Here is a 25,787-nt window from a genome sequence, read left to right as displayed (position 1 = left end):
TGGTACCTAATAAAGACTTTTTGCTCATCACTCTGGCTGAAGAGTTGTTTTTGGTTCAACCCCACCAATAGCTCTCAGCTATTTAAAAAAAAAAAACAAAAAACAATGATTACAAAAGCGTTTACTTCCACTTATTTAGGAGGTGGTAAGGGCTCCTGTGTTAACCATATGCTAACCAGTTAGTGTACAGTAATGTTCATGTGCTAACTGGTTAGTGCAGAAACACCCACTTGCCACCCCTGGTACATACCCTCAAAAGATAATTACAAAAAATTGAATATGTGACTGAATCGATCAGAAGGGTTTCCAAACCTTTACACTTGTCAGCTTCACTTTGTTAAAATCAACAAAATTGCAAAAAGCTGTTGTGTAAAATTTTCTGTTATGTAAACAGTTTAACCAGGGTGCCTAAACTTTTTTGCATACAACTATACTTTTGCATTGGAATGTAACTCACTTTGAGCTCTGGTTTGGAAAGGTGAGTAGTGTAAATCTAAACTTTGGCTATAATTAGCCTCAGTGAGTAAATCAGAGCCATAGAACTCAAAGGTTTTGTTTATATTTGGTCATTATAATGTGTGACCATCTCTGGGAAAACATGACTAAAGTCGCTAGACTTTAGTAATTTTTTCCCTGAGATGGTCACATTCTTTTGGCATATGTCAGGATTATTTAGAATAAATAATTGTGAGAAGCATGCCTATGATGAAAAGTTAACTGCTCAAATTCATTGCTGCATTAAAACCACAACACGGAAGGGTACGAAATGCCATACAATACAAGAAGTGTGTGTATATCAGTATGCTTTGCTTAACTATAAATAACTCTTCTGTGGGAAAAGTGCTAATTTTTAGGATTGGGTTGAGGAAAACAGTTGAATTTGGATTTATTTTAGAAAAGAATTAATGGAAAATATGTTGCCTGCAGACAATACGAAGGAAAAAGAAAGTCCAGCTTCCAGTTGCCCGTCCAGAGCCAGTATCAGACAATGAAGAAGACAGCTATGAGGAGGAAGTGGTGCATGATCAGCGAAGTGGGCGTAGTGGCCCAGGCGCCAATAGGAGAAATGAGAAAAGTTGGGTAAGAGAGAGAAGTGTGAGCAGAGAGAGAAGTTTATCACCAAGATCGGATAGACGATCTGTGACTTCAAGTCAACCTCCAAAACCTGCCAAGGTAACACTGGTGAAATCCCGGAAAAATGAAGGTGAGCTTTTATTTAATTTATTAACAGGTTTTGAGATACTGGTCTACCTTACAATTTAATATCAGATCGGTTTACAGTCCTGGAAAATAGTAATCAGAGTTCACACAATAAACCAACAAAAAGACAAAATAAACTAAAGCTAGCAACAGGGAGGGAGTGTTGTAGCACAATATATGACTGGAGGACAGTGAACCAGAGAAACACAAAAATAAGAGAGTAATAAAAATGAACAAAAAATTCAAAAATAAGTGATCCAGTCCAAATGCTCCATGAATTTGAAATGCATATATTTTTTATGATTTTGCAGTAAGCAACTTAAACCATCATATCATTGACCGACACGTAACACTCGAAAATCACGCGAAAAACACAACCAAGATGATGTTCCACTCAATGTGGAAATTAAAAAGAGTAAGACCTTTCTTACCAAGAACCGTCTTCTGAAATCTGGTACAATCAATGGTACTCAGTCATCTAGACTACTGCAATGCACTATACGCCTGCTGCAAAGAGCAAATCAAGAAACTTCAGACAGTACTACTACTATTACTACTACTTAACATTTATAGAGCGCTACTAGGGTTACGCAGCGCTGTACAATTTTACAAAGAGAGACAGTCCCTGCTCAAAGAGCTTACAATCTAATAGACAAGTGAACGGTCTGCAGTACCCAGAACTGCAGCTAGACTCATATTCGGCAAAACAAAATTTGAAAGTGCTAAACCCCTACGAGAAATGTTACACTGGCTCCCACTTAAAGAACGTAACACGTTCAAAATATGCACCCTAGTTCACAAAATCATTCACGAACATGCCCCAGCCTTCATGTCAGACCTGATAGACTTACCACCCAGAAATGCTAAAAAAGCATCCCACACATTCCTCAATCTTCACTTCCCCAACTGTAAAGGTCTAAAATACAAACTAATGCATGCGTCAACCTTTTCGTACTTGAGCACACAATTCTGGAATGTGCTGCCGCGAAATTTAAAAACGATCTATGAACTAACTTCCACAAATTACTGAAGACCCATCTCTTTAACAAGGCATACCACAAAGATCATCAAATGTGAAATCCTCCACACATACCTAGAATTGCCTTATAATATCTGCTTGATATCATGCTTTATCACTCATGTTACCCAAGATCCTTCTGTAATACTAAATGTCTATTTCCTTATGTATTTCCACTATTCATAATGTATTGTAAGCCACATTGAGCCTGCAAAGAGGTGGGAAAATGTGGGATACAAATGCAATAAAAGAAATAAATAAATATGTTCTGAAACATTCTGATAGCCACTAGCTGAAAATTAATGAAAACGATACATAAATTACTTCTCACCAAACTCCATTTCTATCTGCTACCAGAGCCAGGGCATAGTCATAAAGATTTCCCTTTTTAAGCTGTGTTCCAGTTGGCATAATGAAGAAAAGAACTTAAAAGCAGAAGCACTTTTGCTGCAGAAAATGTAACAATTCTCTCTGTAGTATTATTTTTTTCTGCTCCTGATTACTTTTTCTAAGTGACCATAGTTTTTTCAGAATTCAGTTCTAAAACTTTTGAAGTTAGAACTTAAAGATCTGCACTTTTTAATGCTTTATGAACCATAAAATTCTACTGCATGTCAGCAATTTTTAAAAATGTATTGATAACCATACAGCAGTGGTCTCTAACACGAGGCTCGTGTGTTGCATGTGGCCCCGGGAGTCCATTTTTTTGGCTCCATAACCAAAACGAAAAAAAAAAAAAAGGAAATTTTTCTGACCTGAGGATGTGGCACTTTCAGAAGGCGGGTAGAGAAAAGGCCCTGCAGAAGCTCCACTGGATCACATGTGCCTGCGTGCCATGCATGGTCACATTGACATGCATGCACGTGTGAATATGAGGCACACATTACCCAGCAGAGCTTTGTATGGCCTTTTCTCTAACTGCCACCCAGTGGTGCCGCATTCTTCAAGTGAGCCAATTTCATTTTTTTGTGTGTACTATTGGAGTTGGAATTCTCTGGAGAGGAGTTTGGGTGAACTCTGGGTGGTGTATGAGCATGGATAAATTAATATACCTAATAGAGGAGTAGATTGTCGGGACATCGTGCACAGAGGAATGGTCAGTACTGGAGATTTTTTGCTTGTGAGTTACTGTCAGTGTTACTGAGATGCTGGATTTGTCTGAAGGATGATGCTTGCATAGGTACTAGTAAAGTTGGAATGCTCCAGAGAGGAGTTTGGGGTGTCATGAGCACAGATGAGTTTTGTACCCATTTGCTCACTTCACTAACTGTTACTCGGGAATTTCATGGATTTTGTAACTGTTAATAAACCAAATTAAAGTGAGCTTTAAAAAAAAAATCCTTATAGAATCAAAATTAGTATTTAAAATTACACGTGTAAGCCTAAAATCTTATGGTGGCCCTTGGAGCTTTCTCGTGTCCATTTTGCGGCCCTTTACATGAAAAAGGTTGGAAACCATTGCCATATAGTATACATAATAGGAACAATTGATGACAAAAAAAAAAGTATCATTTACAAAATATAAATTATTTTATTTATTTTAATTACTTCTAACGCACCTATACACTAAGCAGTTTCCATAAAAACATACATATTAAAATCCAAAATAAAAATAATAGAAATAAATCTTATTTAACATACATAACATAAAGTGCTGCCGTCACAAACTCACCAACCCTACATTGCCCATTAAAAAAAAAACTTGTACAGAAAGCTGTGTCTTTAACATTTTCTTAAATTGCTGGATATTAGTACTTACATGCAACTGACCAAGCAAAGCATTCCACATAATTGTTGCTGCAGTTGAAAAGGCTGATGCTCTGGTAGTGGCATAATGCACAGAAGATACCAAATGCAAATTCAAACATTTAGTGAAATCCGATCTTAAAGACCTTCAGATGAGAACAGAGTGAAAACCTTACCCAAAATACCATGGCATTTTATCATGAACCACTTTGTAAATGAGAGTCAAAACTTTATACTGCACTCTTTCACAGGCAACCAGTGAAGTTGTTTCAGCACTGGTGATATATGTTCAAATTTGGAGATGCCAGCAACTAATGTAGCAGCTGCATTCTGTACTATTTGTAATACTTTAAGCCTATATTCTAGAACACCCAAATAAAGAAAGTTGCAGTAATCTATTTTTGACAAAACCATCACCTGAATAACACTCCTAAAATCAACCAGACATAACATAGGTTTTAAACGAAACAGCATCCACAGTTGATGAAATCTGACTGAACCACATGGACAATTTGATCTTTCATCGAAAGCTGGGAATCGAAAATCACACCCAGTAACATCAATTTCACCTACACGAATAGCCAGAGGCCAACAATTATCCATCACTATTCCTACAATAAGAATTTCAGTTTTTCCCTCATTCAAAGTCAGCTTATTAATGGTCATCCATTTACAGATCTCATTCATATAAGATGTCAATTGCACAGACAACTCCTCTCCCCATGCTACTATTCTTTAAAAAGAAAAAATGAATATCATTGGCATACAGATGGTACTCCACATCTAATGATTCTAGAACATCACACAGTGGGGCCATATAAATGTTAAACAGGAGCTCAGAGAAGGCAGACCCCTGTGGGACTCCTGTCAACACAGGAATGGATTTAGAGACCCCTCCTCCACTTTGAACAAACAAAGCATGCTCTGACAAATGGGAGCCAAACCAGTCATATACCTTACCCCTGTACCCAACTTCTGTAATCTGGCCAATAATATAGCCTCATCAACAGAGTCAAAAGGCAGATGACACATCTCAAGAAATCAAACAATAACGATTTCTATCCATACCGCTCCTCAAAGTACCCAGTTTATTGAGATTAACTTCTTCACACTATGGGCCTTTCTGAAACCATAGTGAAACTTGTTCAAACAGTTATTCTCCTCTACAAAATCAAGCTGTTGCGAAACAGCCTTCTCAATAATTTCCCCAAAAAAGGGACAACAGAAATAGATCTATAACTACTCATACTTTCTGGATCTAATTTCTCAGGTAATGTGATTTTATCAGCCATTTGACGAATGACTCCAGATGAACAAGGGTCAGACAAAGACCGAGTAGGTGTAATCATAGAAACCATTCTTGTCACCTGCTTTCTAATAACCCACAACTAAGAGGGGAGATCTATCAGAAAAAATTTGGAGCATTAAATTAAATTGCATCCAGTAAATTTGATTTATATATTAAAAAAAAAAAAAAAAAAAAGGAATACAGGCTGACTACATTACATTTTCTTGTATTCATTCTTGGGCTATATAAAAATCCACCACTATATGATCTGGTGAAGCCCTTGCATTCAAACTAATTCTGAGCTGTTCAAAATTAACAAAAATACATCTGTCATTAACACATTTTAATAGGACTCTGGGGGGCATGTCAAGATGGCGGTTTGACTGGAGGACGCCTTTCTAGCTCCTGAACCTTTCCTTGGTGTAACTTGCTTTTTGAATTAGAACAAAATTCTGCATTCATAATGCCGCACACCAAACGGAAAGAAGCGGTTAAGAGCTTACCGACAGTAGCTTTGGAAACCGCTCTGTTTCAGACGACGCTCGATAGGTACGCCACCAGTACTCCACGATTAGCGGGTTTGAGTGGAATTCCCGTGGTGGGAGATGTAGGTGAAACGCCACTCTCACAGGGAAGTGTAACAACGCTATCATCGCCGGAACTTAATCCCCCGCCTTGCCCAGCAGGTCTCAGAAGTGTGGTAGACTCCCTGGTAACGTCCGATGTTGGCGCGAAGGGAGATCTTTCTGCCGGAACTCCAACTGAAACGCTGGGAGAAAGTATTAACATCGAGCTGCAAGCTCCCGAGGCGGTAACCTTAGATACTATCTGGGCTGTGATACAAACACTTACTTCTACAGTTGCTCCGATTGTGCGTAAATTAGATTCATTAACTTTTGTTTTGAGACTTTTAAGAAGGACTCGGAAAAAGTGAATACAGCTGCCCAAACGGACATCTCTGATCTAAAAGTTAAAACCGATATGCTTATAAAGGACAAATTGATGATACATCGAAAGATTGAACAATTTGAAAATTATAATAGGCGTTTGAATTTACGGCTTTTGAACTTTCCAAGATCTGTAGAACTAAATGTGATTGCAATATTTAAAAAATATTTAGTCGAAGTCCTTCAATACTCCTCAGATTTAATACCCCCTGTTAGTAAAGCTTATTATCTACCTGATCAAAAACGTGGAGAAAGATTGAGGGAAGTTAAAGATCTACAAAATTTGACTGATTTCCTTGAACAATCTAATACTATAGTTATGGAAAGAAAAACTTTGCTTGTCTCGATGGTGTTTGAACAAGACTTAAATTCATCTGTCATATCCCCCATCTATCATATCCTCAACCTCTCTCTCTCCACTGCTACTGTCCCTGACACCTTCAAGCATGCTGTTGTCACACCTCTCCTCAAAAAACCTTCTCTTGACCCCACCTGTCCCTCCAACTACCGCCCCAGCTCCCTCCTTCCCTTCCTCTCCAAAATACTTGAACGCGCTGACCTCGCCTCACCCCACGCGTGGAACAAACTCCCTGAGCCCATACGCCAGGCCCCCTCCCTGCCCATCTTCAAATCTCTGCTTAAAGCCCACCTCTTCAATGTCGCTTTCGGCAACTAACCTCTACACCTCTATCCAGGAAAGCTAGACTGCCCCAACTTGACATTTCGTTCTTTAGATGGTAAGCTCCTTTGAGCAGGGACCGTCCTTTTTTGTTTATTTTGTACAGCGCTGCGTAACCCTAGTGGCGCTCTAGAAATGTTTAGTAGTAGTAAATTCGCTATTGAAAATATTCTTTAGAAATTCAACAAAATTGTTTCTTGGAGATAGAATTTGGATCTATCTGGACGTGGTGAAAACCACTCAGGATAGACGTAAAGCTTTCTTGATGCTTAGAGAAGAGACACAAAATTTGGGTGCTAGATTTCTTCTTTCATATCCTTGTAAATGCCTAGTAAATTACTTAGATAAAAAATGTTTTCTTTGAACCTAAGCAGCTGAAAGAATTTTTGCAAGTGAAAAAAGTAGCTAGATAGTTATCTGAATGTTAAGAAAATCTGGATTAATGGTTTAAAATGTGGAGTATCTTTTCCTTTTCTTATATAAATACCACCAATGTTACCTAACACCCTTACTCTTTTTCTGATTAGGTGGTCTAAGAAAGAATTAATTTTCCTTTTAAAATTTGATGTATTTCTTATAAAATACTTACTCTGAGTTTCTGTCACAAGATGTAAATAAATACACATTTTAATAGCAACTTAGAAGGAAAATTGAGAAAAACTTTTACTTCAAGAGGCAAACACTTGTGATGCATAGAACTTCTCTTAGAGTATCCTTGCATCCATCTGGGAATACCCATATTAGCTGATTGTGCTTATGATAGAAGACTGCCTCAATTGCTATCTGTTATTAAGATATACGAAACAAAGTTTCAAGTTTAACTAACACATTATTAGATTGCCAGTTGGCATATCCATCTTGGTAGTTTACAAACTAAAATTGGAGTAAAAAGCATATGCACAATAGTAAAAGTAATATGCTCATAAAATAAATGAATGAATGGTATCCTGAGCACTAATGCAGGACACAAGTTCAGTGGTCACTACTGTTCCCCTCAGTGTAATCAGGACTAGAGAAAATGGTAATTATGTTCAAAGCTCAGGGAGAGATTCCTAACTATGGCATAAGCAGCAGCATCTATTGGCCAGGCTCAACATATAAATGTACCGGTTTCTGGAGGTTTCTGATTTGCAGAAGGGTTACCTTGGAAAACTAATCAAAAAATGTATTCCTTAGCAGCCCTCCGGACCAACCCAGAATGTGACTGATGGATTGTGCACTCCTTCCAGCAGGTGGAGACTGAGAACTCTGACTTTCGTGAGAGCCTATAAGAGCCCTGGTTAGGTAGAGTGAGATTCAGTATTCAGTCTTCAGCAGGTGGAAGGAGGTGAGCCCTTCAGTCTCTTACTAATTTTCTCCCTTTTGTTTTTAACAAATAAATCTATTTATATTTGTACATTCTGTGCTCTGGTATTTCTCTGAAAGTTGGAGGCTGAGGCCTATGGAGGTTCTCAGTAAGCCTCGGTGGTGCTAAACTCGGGTGGCTGGGTCCCTCCCCTCCTAAATCTTCGCAAATGTTTGTTTGAGTGCTCCTATCTTCAGTTGACTTTATGTTTTGGATTTGCACTGCCTTAGCCCCTTCGCAGAAAGGGTGTCCTGAGAGCCAGAAGGGACAGCCACGCTGCTTCTGAAATATTGAAATTTAAAAAAAAAAGAAAAAAAAAAAAGAGATGAAACAGATAAGCAAAGCAGCTCTATTTTGGTTTTCTTCAGCAGCCATACCGTGTTATTGGGTTCGCTGCTAGTTGGCTGTCTTTCCTTGCTTGGGAGAGTATCGTGTTTGGGGGAGGGGGGGGGGGGGAGAAGCTGAGCCGATCTCACCGATCTCTGCTATGGCAGAGAAAGTGAGGCACTTCAGGGTCTGTGAAACAGGGTCATTTAGGGTTGTTTTTTGTAAAGATTTCGTGGTCAGACAGCTCCCGACGGTTTCTTTTTCTGCTGAGTCGGTAGTTCTTTTGTTAATGCCATGCTTTCTTCTCTTACCGCTGCGGGAACCCAGTTAGCATCGGCTTCAATTTTGGTGGGAAACGCCGCCATTTTTACAGAACCACACTGCTGAGGCAGAGAAGCCGGCTTCATTCATGGGTTTCTTCTCAGCTTTCCCATCACCAGCAGGATTTTCCTGAGAAATGAATTTCTCCTGAGTTTGGGCAACTGTACTAAGCCTTTTTTCTTTTACATGAGGCTGCTCCACTCCCTGCTATTTCAGAGAGGATTTTGTCTTCAGTTAAGTGTCCCAGGGTTTCCCGGGACCTGGTGGATGACCCTGTGTCTTATTCAGATCCTGATATGCTCTTTTATAAGATACTTGTTGAGATGTTAGAGTTTTCTGAGGACACTGATTCCATGTTTTTGGTTTGTGATGCTCTTCTTCCTGGAAAAGATCCTTCAGGAGTCAGATTCTGTGTCTATTGCTTAAGCAGTTTTGTTCTGCCTACAGTACCTGTAGATGGATGACTATTCATAACGTTGCTATTTCAGAACATTACAGTAAGATACTCAATTCAAGTGATGTCTTTCCATCCTCTGGACTATCCAGTTCAATTTTTCTCTCTCCCTAGACATTCATTGATGTCAGTCTCTTGGACTCGGAACACTGAATGCCACAGGAATAAAATTTGAAAAAAAAAAAACCCAAAACACGCTCATGTTCCAAATCTTGGCACACAAAAAGCTCATGGATTTGATATACCTCTTTTTCTGTGGGTACTTCGAAGGCAGTTTGCATTTCTTATATGCAGGTACTTTTTCTGCCCCTGGTGGGGTCACAATCTGAGTTGTATCTGGATCAGTGGAGAGTTCTGAGTTTGGTTCTGGGACAGCAGAGAGTTGAGTGCCTTCCTTAGGGTCACAAGGGACTGTAGTGGGGGGTTAGCCCAGTTCCCCGGATTCTCAACTCCCTGCGCTGGCTGTTAGGCTGCCCCTCTACTCGCTTTATGCCATGTATAAACAGTTTTACATAAATGTTCCAAGTGCTATGCTTAACTAAGTTACAGGTGTTTCTCTGTGCCATACCCATGGTCTACCCATGTTTCTTATAAGACAAAAAAGTGAGGAGAATGAGTGAGGATACCAAGGAAAATGTTTATTCATATAAAAAATGACCCGACACGGCCGTGTTTCGGCCCAAAGGCCTGCCTCAGGGGTCTTTATAACCTCAGGTAGTTTGATGTGAAACGTGCACTCTGAGAAATAGTGTAGCTAAACCCTCTTGGGTCTCCTCTCCTCTAGACAAATTTTTGGATATTAACCAGGAACTAGCTTGTTATACTTCTCTCGTGAAAGCCGTTTGCGATTACAAAAATGCTATAAAGACCCCTGAGGCAGGCCTTTGGGCCGAAACACGGCCGTGTCGGGTCATTTTTTATATGAATAAACATTTTCCTTGGTATCCTCACTCATTCTCCTCACTTTTTTGTCTTATATCTCGCGTTCCGTGAGGGATTTCACCTCCTTTTTGTTTTTCCTACCCATGTTTCTCCCATATTTAGGCACATCTTAAAGTTATATGCTATAGCACAGGTGCTGTTTTAGAAGAACATGCCAGTTAGACACCTTTGCCATTCATTCAAGTAGCATGCTCTAGGCATGAGTTTATACCGCTGGGGCAAGACCCTAGTTAGCACTGGTTCCATTACTGTTATTTACCTTTGTTATGGAATTGCAATTCTTCTTCCTTCCTGCATATCACAGACTACCAGGGCCCTGTAGATTCTCTGCCAATATCTTCTAAACCAACCAAGTGCCCTTCCCTTTACTGGTTAATTCAGTCATCCTCACTTCTCACTACTCTTTGCTACCCTTAGTGATTGCAGCTTTATTTTTTTCCCCGCTGCTGGTTTGGGGTGATGGAAGCAAAGCACCTTAGAGTTTGGCCGCTGCCAGCTACCTTCCTAGAACCTCCCAGTCGATCATGTCTCCAAGCGGGAGCCGTCAGGACTACTTTACACAGGCTTCTTGAACTTCATGCTGTGTGCTCAGTACCTTTGGCAGATATTGGAACAGGGCCCTACTCTATTCTGCTTGTCGGTTTGAGGTAAAAAGGGTCCTTTTAGGCCAATTTTAGTTCTCTAAGTGGGCAACTGAGCACTCAAGATCTCCTCTTGTCTTAGGGAAGCTTTTCTTTCCTTCCTAGTCTCAGTGTATTCTGGGGGGGGGGGGGGGGGGGGTTCTGAATGCTCTGGGCTTTGAGGTCTTTCTTCCCATAACCATTCGTCCACTTCAGCGGTTTCTTCTCTTTGCGGCCACGGACAAACATTATCAGTCTCCAGCTTTGCCTTTTGGTCTCCCTACAGTTCCTCGAGAATTCATGAAGTTCTTGGAAGTAGTAGTGACAGCTCTTAGGTAAGAATGTATTCTGGTTCACCATTTCCTGGACGATTGGCTAATCGACGCACAGTCTTGCCAGAAGAGGATGCAAATTACAACTCCAGTTGTCCACTTCCTTCAGTCCCTTGGTTGGGTACTAAACCCTCTCAGATTCGTTTGCAGTCCTCTCAGAGCCTCCTTATCTTGGAGTCTTTTTTTTTTTTTTTTTTTTTCTTCAGGACCGAGTGTTTCTCCGTAGGACAAGGATGGTCATTCTTCAAGGTCAGATTGGTTCTCTCCTGCACTAACAGTTACCTTGAGCAAGGGACTATCTTTAAATTTTGGGTTTCATGACAGCAACAATAGAAGGTGTGCCTTGGGCCAGAGCACTCAGCAGATCTCTACAGATGTCCCTCTTGACTTTATATACAGACCCGTTGACTGTCAAACTGCCTTTCGGAACTTTCGCAAGAGAGAGTCTCCATGAGTGGTTTCAGATTCCAATTTTGAACAAGGGTGTTCCTTTGGATCCACCTCAGTGGATAATGATAACAACCAATGCCAGTTCCGGGGGCTGGGGAGCTCTCTGTATGGGACATCTTGTTCAGTGCCTGTGGTTCCTGTTGAAAGTACGCTGTTCCATCTCTCTGTGGGAATCTTGGGCAATTCTTTCTATTCTGCAGTGTTGCCAACATCTAGTGGAATCCAGATCTGTCCGGGTGCTCTCGAACAACGTGGTGGTAGGTGCCTAGGTCACTCATTATGGAGGGACGAAGAGACGATCTTTACTACAGGAAGCAATGCTTCTCATGGCCTGGGCAGAACGGCATCTTTTGGAACTGTTGGCGACTTAAGTAGTGGGAACACCAAATGTTCCAGTTGATTTCTCAGTCGTTGCAGCCTTGTCCCGGGGGAGTCTCTCAGATCACATGTGTTTCAAACAGTTCTTCACCATTGTGGTCTCCCCATCAGGTTGCTACTTTCCACGATTCTTCAGTCACAAAGTGGAGGGCATAGATGCTCTTCGTCTGCGTTCTTTTCCTCTATGGCTTCTTCTAGGCAGATGCATTCAAAGGATCAAGGTCCACAACAGTCTTCTATTCTGGATAGCACCATATTGGCCTTTCAGGCCTTAGTACACTCATCTTGTATGCCTTCTGGTGGACTCTCTGTTGAAGCTTCCAGAGTCTCTCGGCCTTTTTCTTTATGGACCACTGGTTCTTCTAGATCCGGCTTGATTTTGTCTTATGGCTTGGCTCTTGGAAGGGCACAGTTGTTTAAGAAGCCTTATTCTGCTAAAGTAATAGTCACAATGTTATATTTGGACTTCGCACATTCTCAACTCTGGGTGTGCCGAGAATCAAATTCCTCCTTTGTATGCTTCAGTAGTGCAGTTTTTTTTTTTTTTTTTTTGCATCTTTATAGGATGGCTTTCATAAAAGGCTTGGCGCATGCTTCCTTTATGGTGCTTCTTGTTTCGCTGCTCATTTCAAGGGGAGGAATTTCGCAAGATTTCTGGATGTTGTCTGTTTCTTTCAGGGTGTGAATTTATTTCGTCCTAGGTCATTGGGATCTCAACTTGGTTCTTTCAGTCCTCGCTAAACCTCTTTTTGAGCTTTTGTCAGTCTGCTGTAGGATTTATTGCTCGTCAATTTTCTTGTGGGCTATTGCTTCTGCTATGCATGTTTTGGGGTGGCAAACGTTTTCCTGCCGCTCTCCTTTTTTGGGGAGTTCTTTTTCTGAGGAGCGGGTGGTCTTTTGCGTCCTGTTCCTTCTTTCCTTCTGAAAGTCATCTCCAGATTTCATTTGAGACATACAGTAGTTTTGCCAGTTTTGGATTCTTCCTCTGGATTGGAAGTCCAGCGCCGCCTGCGTAGAGACAGTTCTGAAATAATATTTGCTATCCTCTGAGAAGTTTAGTTGATCAGATCATATTTTCCTCTAATCGGGGGGCCCCTCAAAGGGATTACAGTGTCTAAACCCATAATTTCTAGGTGGCTTAAAGAGGTGTTTTCTCCTTTCTATCCTGCTTTGTAAAGATAATACTGAATCTCACTCTAGCTAACCAGGGCGCTTATTGGCTCTCACTAGTGTCCGAGTTCTCAGTCTCCACCTGCTGGAAGGAGTGCACAACCCAGCAGTCACATTCTGGACTGGTCCTGAGGGACTAAAGGAAAGCAAATTAGCAGGTAAGATCTAATTTCTCCTTAAGTTAGTCCAATAAAAAAGGTATCATCTTAGTTTCTTTTCTATGTTTTTTGTTTTTTTTTCTATGTATTACCTTTTAAAAGTAGACTTAACACTACTACCACACCACTTTACTAAAAGGTTCCTGAAAGAGGGTTGATTTACAGGCTGGATAGAAGAGGGTAGAGGTAGGAGCAAACTGGATAGCTTTGAATGTCATTCCGTGGCACTTTAGTCATAATACTGGCCAATTTCAATTTAACTTGAAACCCAAAAGAGCAGAATACCAATCTAGCTGGTGCCATTCCTTTCGGACTTAACGAGACTAATTGGAGTGAAGACTTGCACAAACTAGTAGGACTGTATAGTGAAAAAGGTAATCGAGAAATGTGATTTAGGTGCTCATTTTCAAAGCACATAGACTTACAAAGTTACATTTAACTTTGTAAGTCTATGTAATTTTTAAAATAAGCCTCTTAATATGGTAAACTTCCAAACATTATTTTTATCCATTTTTTTAAATTTAAAAGATTAGAAAGATTTTAAGGCAACAGTGTATGGTGGTACTTGTTTAATGATAAAACACTCTTATTAGATCGTCTTTTCAGATCGGCATTTGTCTTGTGGTGGTTAATGATAAAACAGCAAATGCTTTTTTGATGGGTGGTGCAAGGCTTCCATCTATTCCTTACATTTAATTTGCTTTATACTCTTTGGGAAAGTGATCGGTCAACTTATACTACTGCTTATTACTAGCAAGGACTGTAGGTGAAACACATTTTTCCCTTCATGAGAAGAGGATAGGAAGGAGGCATTGGAGAGATTGAACCAAGGGCTGTGTGCTCTGTTTAATTGGCTGCTAGCTAATTGATAGCTTCTTAATGCTCCAAAAAAACAAGTTTTGTGTCAAGGGTTCTGATTTTTTTTCCTTAACTGTTACCCCTTTATTGATGGATTTTGGGACATCTGATTCAGCTATCTTAGAGCCATGTTTACTAAATATTAGCATACACTAACAAGAGTTAACTTGTGCCTGTAGGAAGAACATAGACATGATGGCGGTTAGTTGAGGCTAACATTCTGTAGTACACACTAATGTTTAGTAATAAAGATGGCCCATAGTTAAAGGATTGGGTTACTTGGATTATGGCATGCCTTTGAGACTCAGATGTCTCAGTAACTGAAGAGACTGGACATAAGTTGAAGGTGGTAAGAAAATTATCAGTGGCTGGTTGTTGCTGTATTTAGTGATTCAGAACTAAGTGATGCTTCATTTAAAATATTGCAGATATGTAGGTCTAATTAAGAACAAAAATGTGGCAGCTAGGCCAATTTTTACCTAAGTGGACCCTAGCATTGCCACTGTTGAGTCAACTGCTTTGGTTCCCTATTAAACATGGGCTAGTTTTACTTATTGGCATTGACCTTTTGAGTAACTGTGGGAAAGGATTCAATGGGCAGAGGAAGGGATTAACGTTGAGCCAAGGGAAGTTACCCTCAAGTTTTCACAGTAGGGCACTGCTTGTAACAACCTGAGCGCTTCTGTGCGGACTCCTAAGCCACTGTTCCTTGTCATCAAGCAGATGAAGCCATTACGTGTGGGTTATGTCCATCAACCAGCAGGGGAGATAGAGAGCACTCAAACTTTCACAGTGCCCTCTTGGCCAGCTAGCTCCACTGACTCTCCAGTATTCTCTATCTCCCTTAGCAGGGTGGCTGCAGCTTGTTCGAGCTCCAGAAAAATCTGCCGGGAGGTGGTTCCTGGCTTGCCAGTTGTTAACCGGGGTGTTGGAGGCTATAGCAGCTTCACTTTAAAGGCACATAGGTTAGCCCTTTCCCTGCCTTACCCATACCTCTGTGGATGTGGACATATTGCCTTGCTTTCCCTGTCCTTACCCACCAACAGTGGATGCAGGCATATAGGTTTGCCCTTTCCCTGCCTTTCCCACTCATCTGAGCCTCCGGAGTCTTCAATACCTCTGCTTTCCTCACAGCTTAAAAAAAAAAAAAAAAAAGTCACGTCGCGTTTTTAATCGCAGAGACGCTGGAACAGAGGTTTTTGACCTGATTTTCAGCAGGATCGTAGTGGTACACTAGATCCTTTGAGGTAAGAGTGTTTTCCAACTCCTCCGGGGTGGGCCCGCGATCGGGGCGATTTTGGCACGAAACCGCCATTTTGGATTTTACCGCCGTTTTTTGGCGATGGCTGCGGACAATGTAAAGCGCTGTTCCACTTGTGGCAAGCGCAAATCAGCAGCAGGACTCTGTAAATCGTGCTGTATTGGCGTAGGAGCCGGCCCGAGCATGGCGAGTGATGTTTCTTCCCGCTCTGAGCTGGCAGCGGGCGCCATTTTGCTTACACCGCATGGCGCGGCCTCCGTGGACACGGAGAGACCTGAGCCGGGTGGGGCACCTCCAGATGAGGTTATTTCAGGAGTGGCTAGCACCGGACAGGATTTGGGTGCCCAGGGTGAGATTTTCTCCCCGGATTTTGTGCTTTTGCTGCATAAAGCATACATGATGAAAAGAGCCCTTCCTCAAGGGTCGCCTGAGGCTCCTCTGATTGCCCCCCCCCCCCCGATGGATTCTGGCCTGGGACTGCCCAGTGAGGCTTTTTTCCCGGATGCTTGGCCTAAAGATAAGCGCAGAAGGGTTAATTCCCCTTCAGATTGTGGTGCACATTTTTCCCCCCCGTGGTCGGGGTGTGAGGATTCGGAGAACTCTGACAGACGTTCTTGGTCTGAGGAACCAGAGTCAGGTGCGGATTTACCACAGGATCTGGATGATCCCTCCGCGGTGAGGATTTTCCACCGTGATGAGCTGCCAGCGCTTATTTCAGATACCCTGCAGGCCCTCTCGATTGAAGATCCTGACAGTGGCATGGCCTCCTCGGTAATCCCAGGATGGCTAGTACCAAGAAAGCTGCTCGGGCCTTCCCTTTGCATGACTCCATCCTAGAGCTTGTTTCGGCTCAGTGGGCTGACCCCGAGGGACCTTTGAGAGTTTCCAGGGCTATGGGGCAGTTATACCCTCTGCGTGAGGGACATATGGCTCGTTTTCAAATGCCTACAGTGGATGCCCTAGTCACTGCGGTGACAAAGAGAACTACCCTCCCTGTTGAAGGAGGTGTTGCCCTGAAGGATGTTTAAGACGTAGGCTGGAAACAGCGTTGAAACGGTCCTTTGAAATTGCAGGTCTCACTGTTCGGGCGTCTGCATGCAGCTGTTATGCTGTGAGAGCCTGCCTAGCTTGGCTGCAACAGGCAGTAGCTCAGCCCGGAGATGGAGCGGAGCCCTTCTTGGATGTGGCTCCACGGATGGAGGTGGCCTTGTCCTTTCTGGCTGATGCCCTTTATGACCTTGTCAGAGCTTCGGCTAAACAAATGGCAGTAGCAGTGGCGGCTCGCCGTCGTCTGTGGCTACGACACTGGGCAGCGGACATGGCCTCTAAGCAAAGGTTGGTGAAGTTGCCTTTTCAAGGACTTCTCCTATTTGGTGAGGAGTTAGAGAAAATTGTGAAAGGCCTGGGTGATCCAAACCCCAGCGCTAGGCAGAGGCCTTCCTCTAAGGGCCAGGTGGTCCACTCCTCGTACAGACCTCGCTTCCGTGAAGCTAGAAGGTACTGCCCGGGGCGTTCTGCTGGGTTCACTTCACGTGCCCGTGGTCAGCAGAGGAACTCCTTTCGCTCAGACAAGCGTTCCGCAGCCGGTGGCTCAAGACAAGGAGTTCAGGGGCGACCCTCTCAATGATGGTGCGCCGGCCCTCTCCTCGATGCCTGTCATCGGAGGACGGCTTTCCCTCTTTGTCGAGGAGTGGGCCAAGTTTTCCTCAGATCAATGGGTTCTGGACCTGATCAGAGATGGATACAGAATAGAATTCAACGCCCCAGTAAGAGACGTGTTTGTGGAGTCCCGATGCGGTTCTGCCGTCAAACGGGCGGCGGTGGAGGAGACTTTACAAGGTCTGATTCAGTTAGGGGCAGTGACCCCGGTGCCTCCCGCCGAGCAAGGCTGCAGCCGATACTCCATCTACTTTGTGGTGCCGTGAAAAGGTGGGTCCTTTCGCCCTATTCTGGACTTAAAAGAAGTGAACAAGTCCCTGAGAGTGCGGCATTTCCACATGGAATCCCTGCGCTCCGTCATTGCGGCGGTTCAGCCAGGAGAGTTTCTCACGTCTCTAGACCTGAAAGAAGCTTACTTGCACATACCGATTTGGCCCCCGCACCAGAAGTTTCTGAGGTATGCGGTGTTGGGAAAACATTTCCAGTTCAGGGCCTTGCCTTTTGGCCTCGTCACAGCTCCCCGAACCTTTTCGAAGGTGATGGTGGTAGTAGCTGCTTTTCTCAGGCGAGAAGGTATCAGGGTTCACCTGTACCTAGATGACTGGCTCATCAGAGCAGACTCTGCAACAGAGAGCTTACAAGCTACAGCCAGAGTGGTCTCAGTACTGCAATCTCTAGGCTGGGTCGTCAATATGGCCAAAAGTCACCTGTCCCCTTCACAATCTCTAGAGTTTTTGGGGGCCAGGTTCGACACAGTCTCGGGCTATGTGTTCCTACCCGAGCTAAGGCGGTGCAAGCTTCAGAATCAGGTCCATCTGCTCCTGAGGATGCCCCGCCCGCGAGCTTGGGACATTGTCCAGCTGCTGGGATCGATGACAGCCACGATGGAAGTGGTACCCTGGGCGAGAGCGCACCTGAGACCTCTACAGTATTCCCTACTCCGGAGTTGGTCTCCTATTTCTCAGGATTACCAATGCAGATTTACTTGGCTCCCTGCGGCCTGTCTCAGCATGGAGTGGTGGCTCTCGGACAGCATGCTGCGGCGAGGAATGCCGCTGACGCTCCCCGTTTGGTGCCTAGTGGTAACAAATGCCAGCCTGAAGGGCTGGGGCGCACACTGCAAGGGGAAGCATGCCCAGGGTCTATGGACACCCGAGGAGTCGGAGTGGTCCATCAACCGCCTAGAGTTGAAAGCGGTGTTTCAGGCGCTTCTGGCCTTTCAAGTGACCCTGGAAGGATTGGCTGTCAGAGTGATGTCGGACAACACGACAACTGTGGCCTATATAAATCGACAAGGCGGAACAAGGTGCAGAGCACTAGCCGCGCAGGCCGAACTGATTTGCCACTGGGCCGAGCTGCATCTTCAGTGTCTGTCGGCAGCTCATATTGCAGGTCAGAGCAATGTGCAGGCCGATTATCTGAGCAGGCATCAGATCGATCCAGCAGAATGGAATCTGGCAGATGAAGTATTCCTGCAGATCTGTGCCAAATGGGGCAAGCCCGTGATGGATCTAATGGCGACAAGCGCCAATACCAAAGTCCCGTGCTTCTTCAGCAGACGGAGAGATCCTCGCTCGGCGGGGTTGGATGCCTTGGCTCAACCCTGGCCTTCGGGTCTACTTTATGTGTTTCCCCCATGGCCCTTGATAGGGTGCCTGCTCTTGCGGATTCGGCTGCACCCAGGAGAAGTGGTCCTCATCGCTCCGGATTGGCCAAGGAGACCTTGGTATGCAGACCTCCGACAGATGCTCCTGGAGGCTCCTCTGCCGTTATCTCTGGTACCGAACCTGTTGACTCAGGGACCGGTAGCCATGGAGGACGCCGGCAGCTTTGGTCTTACGGCATGGCTATTGAGAGGGCGCAATTGAGGGATAAAGGTTATTCCAATAAAGTTATTTCCACTCTCCTGCAAGCCCGCAAGCGGTCCACTTCCGTGGCTTATGTCAGGATTTGGTGCCTGTTTGAGTCTTGGTGTGCTTCCAGAGCCATTGTTCCAATGCGGGCTCCTGTCTCACCGATTCTGGACTTTTTGCAGGAAGGTGTACAAAAAGGCTTGGCCTATAATTCCCTGCGGGTGCAGGTGGCAGCGTTGGCCTCCCTTCGTGGTAAGGTGGAAGGTGTGTCTTTGGCTGCTCACCCAGATGTGGCACGGTTTCTTAGAGGGGTGCTTCGGCTCCGACCTCCAGTGCAAGCACCCTGTCCAGCTTGGAACCTGGGGCTAGTTTTGAAAACCCTGCAGGCATCTCCTTTTGAGCCGCTTCGGCGAGCATCGGAGAAAGACTTGACACTGAAGGCCGTTTTTCTGGTGGCCATTACCTCGGCGAGACGGGTGTCAGAGCTCCAGGCGCTGTCCTGTAGAGACCCATTTCTGCAATTTTCAGAGTCCGGAGTCACGGTTCGGACCGTGCCTTCCTTTATGCCTAAGGTGGTTTCAGTCTTTCACTTAAACCAGCCTATTTTCTTGCCCTCTTTTTCAGAGGAAGAGTTTCCAGAATCTTTTGGGCAGTTGCACCTTTTGGATGTGCGCAGGACTCTGCTGCAGTATCTGCGAGTTACTAACTCTTTCAGGACTTCTGATCATCTGTTTGTTTTGCTATCCGGTTCTCGCAGAGGGTCTCCAGCGTCTAAAGCCTCTATTGCCTGCTGGCTCAAAGAAACGATCTTTTCAGCTTATCTGCTGGCCGGCAGGGTTCCGCCTGTAGCCTTTAAGGCACATTCTACTAGAGCGATTTCTTCCTCTTGGGCTGAAACTGGAGCACTCTCTCTTCAAGAGATATGCAGTGCAGCAACATGGGCTTCTAAGCTCTCCTTTGCCCGACATTACAGGCTGGATGTGGCTGCCAGGAGGGATGCGCATTTTGGTGCACAAGTGCTAGCGCGTGGTGTGGCTTGTTCCCACCCTATGTAGGGATTGCTTTGTTACATCCCATACGTAATGGCTTCATCTGCTTGATGACAAGGAAGGGAAAATTAGGTTCTTACCTTGGTAATTTTCTTTCCTTTAGTCATAGCAGATGAAGCCATGAGCCCTCCCTGTATGATTGTCTGTATGCTGTGAATCTGTTTTTCAGGTTCTGTTCTAATTTCCTGAAGTTCCTTCCTTGGGAGAAAGTTGGAAAACAATCTTCAGGATTCATGTTCAGTTTAAATTTAGGAGGATGTGTTCATTCCCTTCAGGAGGCGCGTGTGTTCCCCTCCAGTTCTATAAATAGGAGGATGAGTTCATTCCCTCCAGTGTGTTGGGAGGATGTGTGATTCCCTCCAGGAGGCGCGTGTGTTCCCCTCCACTTATACAATAAGGAGGATGAGTTTATTCCCTCCAGGAGGATGTGCATTCCCTTCTTTATGAGTTCATGCCCTTGTGATGGGCCATCGTTCGCTGTGAGGAAAGTTCTTGTGATTCCCATTGCGGTTTGCCATACTGCTTTGGAAGCTTCAAATACTGAAGAGGCAGTGGAGCTAGCTGGCCAAGAGGGCACTGTGAAAGTTTGAGTGCTCTCTATCTCCCCTGCTGGTTGATGGACATAACCCATACATAATGGCTTCATCCGCTATGACTAAAGGAAAGAAAATTACCAAGGTAAGAACCTAATTTTCCCGTAGAATTGAAAAATGAACTTGCAGAACTATTGTTAGTATGTAATTTGTCTTTAAAATCACCGGAAGATTGGACAGTAGTCCATGTAGCACCAATTTTTAAAAAAGGTTCCAGAGGTGATCAGGGAAATTATAGACTGATGAGCCCGACGTCGGTGTCAGGCAAAATGCTAGAGACTATTATAAAGAACAAAATATTCAAAAGCATGGATTAATGAGACAAAACCAACATGGATTTATTGAAGGGAAATCTTGCCTCACCAATCTACATTTCTTTGAAGGGGGTCAACAGACGTAGATAAAGATCAGCCAGTTGGGTTGATATTGTATATTGGATTTTCAAAAGGTTGATATTGTATATCTGGATTTTCAAAAGACATTTGACAAAGTATCTAATGAAAGACTCTAGAGGAAATTGGAGAGTCATAGGATAGGAGGTAGTGTTCTATTGTGGATTAAAAACCGGTTAAAAGATAGAAACCAGAGAGTACGGTTAAATGGTCAGTATTCTCAATGGAGAAGGGTAGACAGCGGGGGTTCCCCGGGGTCTGTGCTGGGACCCCTGCTTTTTATCATATTTATAAATGATCTGGAGATGGGAGTAACTAGTGAGGTAATTTAAATTTGTTGACGACACAAAGTTATTCAAAGTTGTTAAATCACGAGAGGATTCTGAAAAATAACAAGAAGACCTTACGAGACTGGGAGACTGGGTATTCAAATGGCAGATGACGATTAATGTGAGCAAGTGCAAAGTGTGTTGCATTTGGGAAAGAGAAACCCAAACTATAGCTGTAATGCAAGTTTCTACATTAGGAGTATCGACCAGGAAAGGGGTCTTGGTGTCATTGTTGATGATACGTTGAATCCCTCTGCTCAGTGTGCGGTGGCAGCTAAGAAAGCAAATAGAAAACAAAATGAGGACATTATAATGCCTTTGTATCGCTCCATTGTGACCACACCTCGAATACTGTGTGCAGTTCTGGTCATCGCATCTCAAAAAAGATATAGTAGAATTAGAAAAGATACAGAGAAGAGTGATGAACATGATAAAAGGGGGTGGGACGACTTCCCTATGTGGAAAGGCCAAAGCAGCTAGTGCTCTTCAGCTTGGAGAAGAGACAGCTGAGGAGAGATATGATAGAGGTGTATAAAATAATGAGTGGAGTGGAATGGGTAGACGTGAATCGCTTGTTTACTCTTTCAAAAAATACTAGGACTAGAGGGCACACAATGAAGCTACATAGTAGTAAATTTAAAACAAATCTGAGAAAATCTCTTCACTCAACATGTAATTAAACTCGGGAATTTATTTCCAGATAATGTGGTAAAAGTAGTTAGCTTAGCAAGGTTTAAAAAAAAAGATTTGGATCGCTTCCTAAAAGAAAAGTCCATAAGCCATTATTAGGATGGACTTAGGGAAAATCCACTGCTTATTTCTAGGATAAGCATCTTAAAATGTATTGTACAGTTTTGGGATCGTGCCAGGTACTTGTTACCAGGATTGACCACTGTTGGAAACAGGATGCTGGGCTTGATGGACCTTTGATCGTTCCCGTATGGCAACACTTATGTACTTACCAAAAGCACCAAGGTATGCAGATAATTTATGTGGCCTTAGAGAAAAGCTGAAAACTTAGCTTTTCTTGTAGGTGGATGAAAAGGACACACGACACATTGTGGTGTAGAAATTTTAGAAGCTGTATTCTATAGAAAATTGGATTTTTTTTTATATTATGTTTCATTGGACTGATCTTCTTGTATGTTTAAGATTTTAGTTTTTATTTTAATTGAATTCTTTATATCACTTTAGATGTACTTATGATGCAGGAAGGCAGTTAATACATTTGTAAATATATAATGCATGGATCGTTAATTTGTATTTTATCTATTAAGTTTCACTATCAATATCCTGTAATCCCTATTACTATGTAAGCCGCATTGAACCTGCTTTGAGTGGGAAAGCGCGGGGTACAAATGTAATAATAAATAAATATGACTGTGAAGAATCGAGATGTCATCACGAGTTACAGAATTAGATAAAAATATCCATTTACCCTTCAGTCCAACTGGTTAGTCATGAGCAGTAGCATAACTTCTAAAATTGACAGTTTATTTGGCTGTTACATAATGTCTGAATACTAGTATGTGTTCACGCTACCAGTAACAAACCTGCCGACAATAGCTTATACATTATGTCCATAAAATTGTGCATTATTTATTTAATTTGTATTGTAATGTTTAATCACAATATATTAGAAAAATGCAAATATCTGCTTAAATAGCAACTTACACAATGCAGAAAACACAAAATTTGAGAGGATCCCATGTATTTTTTTTTCTTCACTGAATGGGCCTTAGAACTAAAACATTGGTGAAAAGAATTTTAAAACCGTGGAAGTATTTTTAGTTATTTAATAAGCTTTTGTAATGAAAGTTTATTTGATTTGCCTTGCTTTATTTTCATTTACTTTCATTTATATTAATACTGTTAATCAAATATGCTGTTCAAGCTGTAGTTTTTCTGTTACTCCATATTAACATCATGTAGGTATAGTAAATGTAGCTTCTAGTTGAGAGAACAGTATTGATGTCCAGGATTAAAAACTGATAGCTCCCATCTGCAGTACTTTTTGGTGTTTTGCATAATTCAAAGTTTCTATTTTTATGGACTATATGAATACACTAATGTTCTGTTTTATTTTTGTACAAAACAGAGTATGGGTTACGTTTGGCTAGTCATATCTTTGTAAAAGAAATAACTCAAGAGAGTTTGGCAGCAAGAGATGGAAATATTCAAGAAGGAGATGTGGTACTAAAGGTAATAATTTTGTTCTTTCAGATGGGGGGTGGAGGGGGGAGTCAACAAGGGCATGATGTTGATTAAAGATAGTGCCTGTCGTAAGGGTACCATGCCACTGGAACAGAAGATATAGTGAATGCAGTAACATTAGCTTTTGCTCCACATTTTGATGTTTGTAAGAGTAACATTATTCTAAATTAAATCTTGTATAGTAACATAGACCTAGACTATTTTGTGCCTTTCCCTTTTTCCTCACAACCAAGATTCCTTGGTGAGTCCTAAAGTTGTTCAAATTGCACCACATAAAGCCCGAATAACATTCAAACTCTGCATCTTGGTCTGGCGCATAAGTCCACGGCAAAGCACCTGCATACTTGTCAGATATGATCATCCTACCTCTTAAGAATACCCTGGAGGGTGAGGAACTGCCTAAGCCTTCACTATCCCATGTGCGACAAGCTAATCTACAAGTCCGTTCACTCAGTGAACTTCCCCTACCAAAGCTCCAAGATGTGGAATTCCCTCCCCAAATCACTACAGTCCTTAACTCCTCACATCAGTTTTCGGAAACACCTCAAGACTTACCTCTTCAAAAAATTCATACCCACTGAAAACAAAAATGAACACACTAGCTGACTTTACTTCAACAATTTCCTAGTCAACCATCTGCACCTCACACCCTAAGACCTCCCATTCGATCTTTTCCGCACCAATCTAATCTTGCAATCGGCATTTCACTGAAACTGTAAAATGTAATTCTCTTGTCCCTTCCCCTCCTTCCATTACTACTACTATTTAGCATTTCTATAGCGCTACAAGGCGTACGCAGCGCTGCACAAACATAGAAGAAAGACAGTCCCTGCTCAAAGAGCTTACAATCTAATAGACAAAAAATTAAGTAAGCAAATCAAATCAATTAATGTGTACAGGAAGGAGGAGGGTAGGTGGAGGCAAGTGGTTACAAGTGGTTACGAGTCAAAAGCAATGTTAGAGGTGGGCTTTCAGTCTAGATTTAAAGGTGGCCAAGGATGGGGCAAGACGTAGGGGCTCAGGAAGTTTATTCCAGGCGTAGGGTGCAGCGAGACAGAAGGCGCGAAGTCTGGAGTTGGCAGTAGTGGAGAAGGGAACAGATAAGAAGGATTTATCCATGGAGCAGAGTGCACGGGAAGGGGGTGTAGGGAAGGACGAGTGTGGAGAGATACTGGGGAGCAGCAGAGTGAGTACATTTATAGGTTAGTAGAAGAAGTTTGAACAGGATACGAAAACGGATAGGGAGCCAGTGAAGCGACTTGAGGAGAGGGGTAGTATGAGTAAAGCGACCCTGGCGGAAGACGAGACGGGCAGCAGAGTTTTGAACCGATTGGAGAGGGGAGAGGTGACTAAGTGGGAGGCCAGCAAGAAGCAGATTGCAGTAGTCTAAACGAGAGGTGACAAGGGTGTGGATGAGGGTTTTGGTAGAGTGCTCGGAAAGAAAGGGGCGGATTTTACGGATGTTGTAAAGAAAGAAACGACAGTTCTTGGCGATCTGCTGGATATGATCAGAGAAGGAGAGAGAAGAGTCAAAGAATGACCCCCAAGGTTTCGAGCTGAGGAGACAGGGAGAATGAGAGAGCCATCAACAGAAATAGAAAACGGGGGGAGTGGGGAGGTGGGTTTGGGGGGAAAAATGAGAAGCTCGGTTTTGGTCATGTTTAATTTCAGGTGGCATTGAGACATCCAGACTGCAATGTCAGACAAGCACGCTGAAACTTTGGTTTGGATGCAAGGTGAGACATCGGGGTAGAAAGGTAGATTTGGGGGGAGTCGGCATAGAGATGGTAGGAAAAGCCATGGGATGAGATTAATGAACCAAGGGAAGAAGTGTAGATAGAAAAGAGGAGGGACCAAGAACAGAACCCTGAGGTACGCCGACAGGCAGAGGGATAGAAGTAGAAGAGGATCCACCAGAGTGAACACTGAAGGTGCGGAGGGAGAGGTAGGAAGAGAACCAGGAAAGGACAGAGCCCTGGAATCCGTGAGGACAGGGTATCGAGGAGTATGCTGTGATCGACAGTGTCAAAAGCAGCGGAAAGATCAAGAAGAATGAGGATGGAATAGAGACCTGTGGATTTAGCCAGTAATAGGTCATTGGAGACTTTAGTAAGCGCAGTTTCGGTTGAGTGGAGAGGGCGAAAACCACATTGTAGTGGGTCAAGAATAGCATGTGAGGACAGAAAATCGAGGCAGCGGCGGTG

General features: G+C 43.1%; 1 protein-coding gene across 1 annotated transcript in view; it reads left to right on the top strand.

The window, feature by feature from the left end:
- TJP1 (tight junction protein 1) overlaps positions 1–25,787 on the top strand; it is a 232,339-nt gene that overhangs the window by 34,181 nt on the left and 172,371 nt on the right. Inside the window, exons 4-5 of the mRNA XM_030191641.1 lie at positions 928–1,204; positions 23,468–23,571. Of these exons, the coding sequence (XP_030047501.1) occupies positions 928–1,204; positions 23,468–23,571 (381 nt within the window). The remainder of the gene's footprint in view (positions 1–927; positions 1,205–23,467; positions 23,572–25,787) is intronic.

Source organism: Microcaecilia unicolor, chromosome 1, assembly GCF_901765095.1.
Source record: "Microcaecilia unicolor chromosome 1, aMicUni1.1, whole genome shotgun sequence".
NCBI lineage: Eukaryota > Metazoa > Chordata > Amphibia > Gymnophiona > Siphonopidae > Microcaecilia > Microcaecilia unicolor.
The sequence above is the reverse complement of the archived record's forward strand: the minus strand, read 5'-3'. Positions and strand labels throughout refer to the sequence as shown.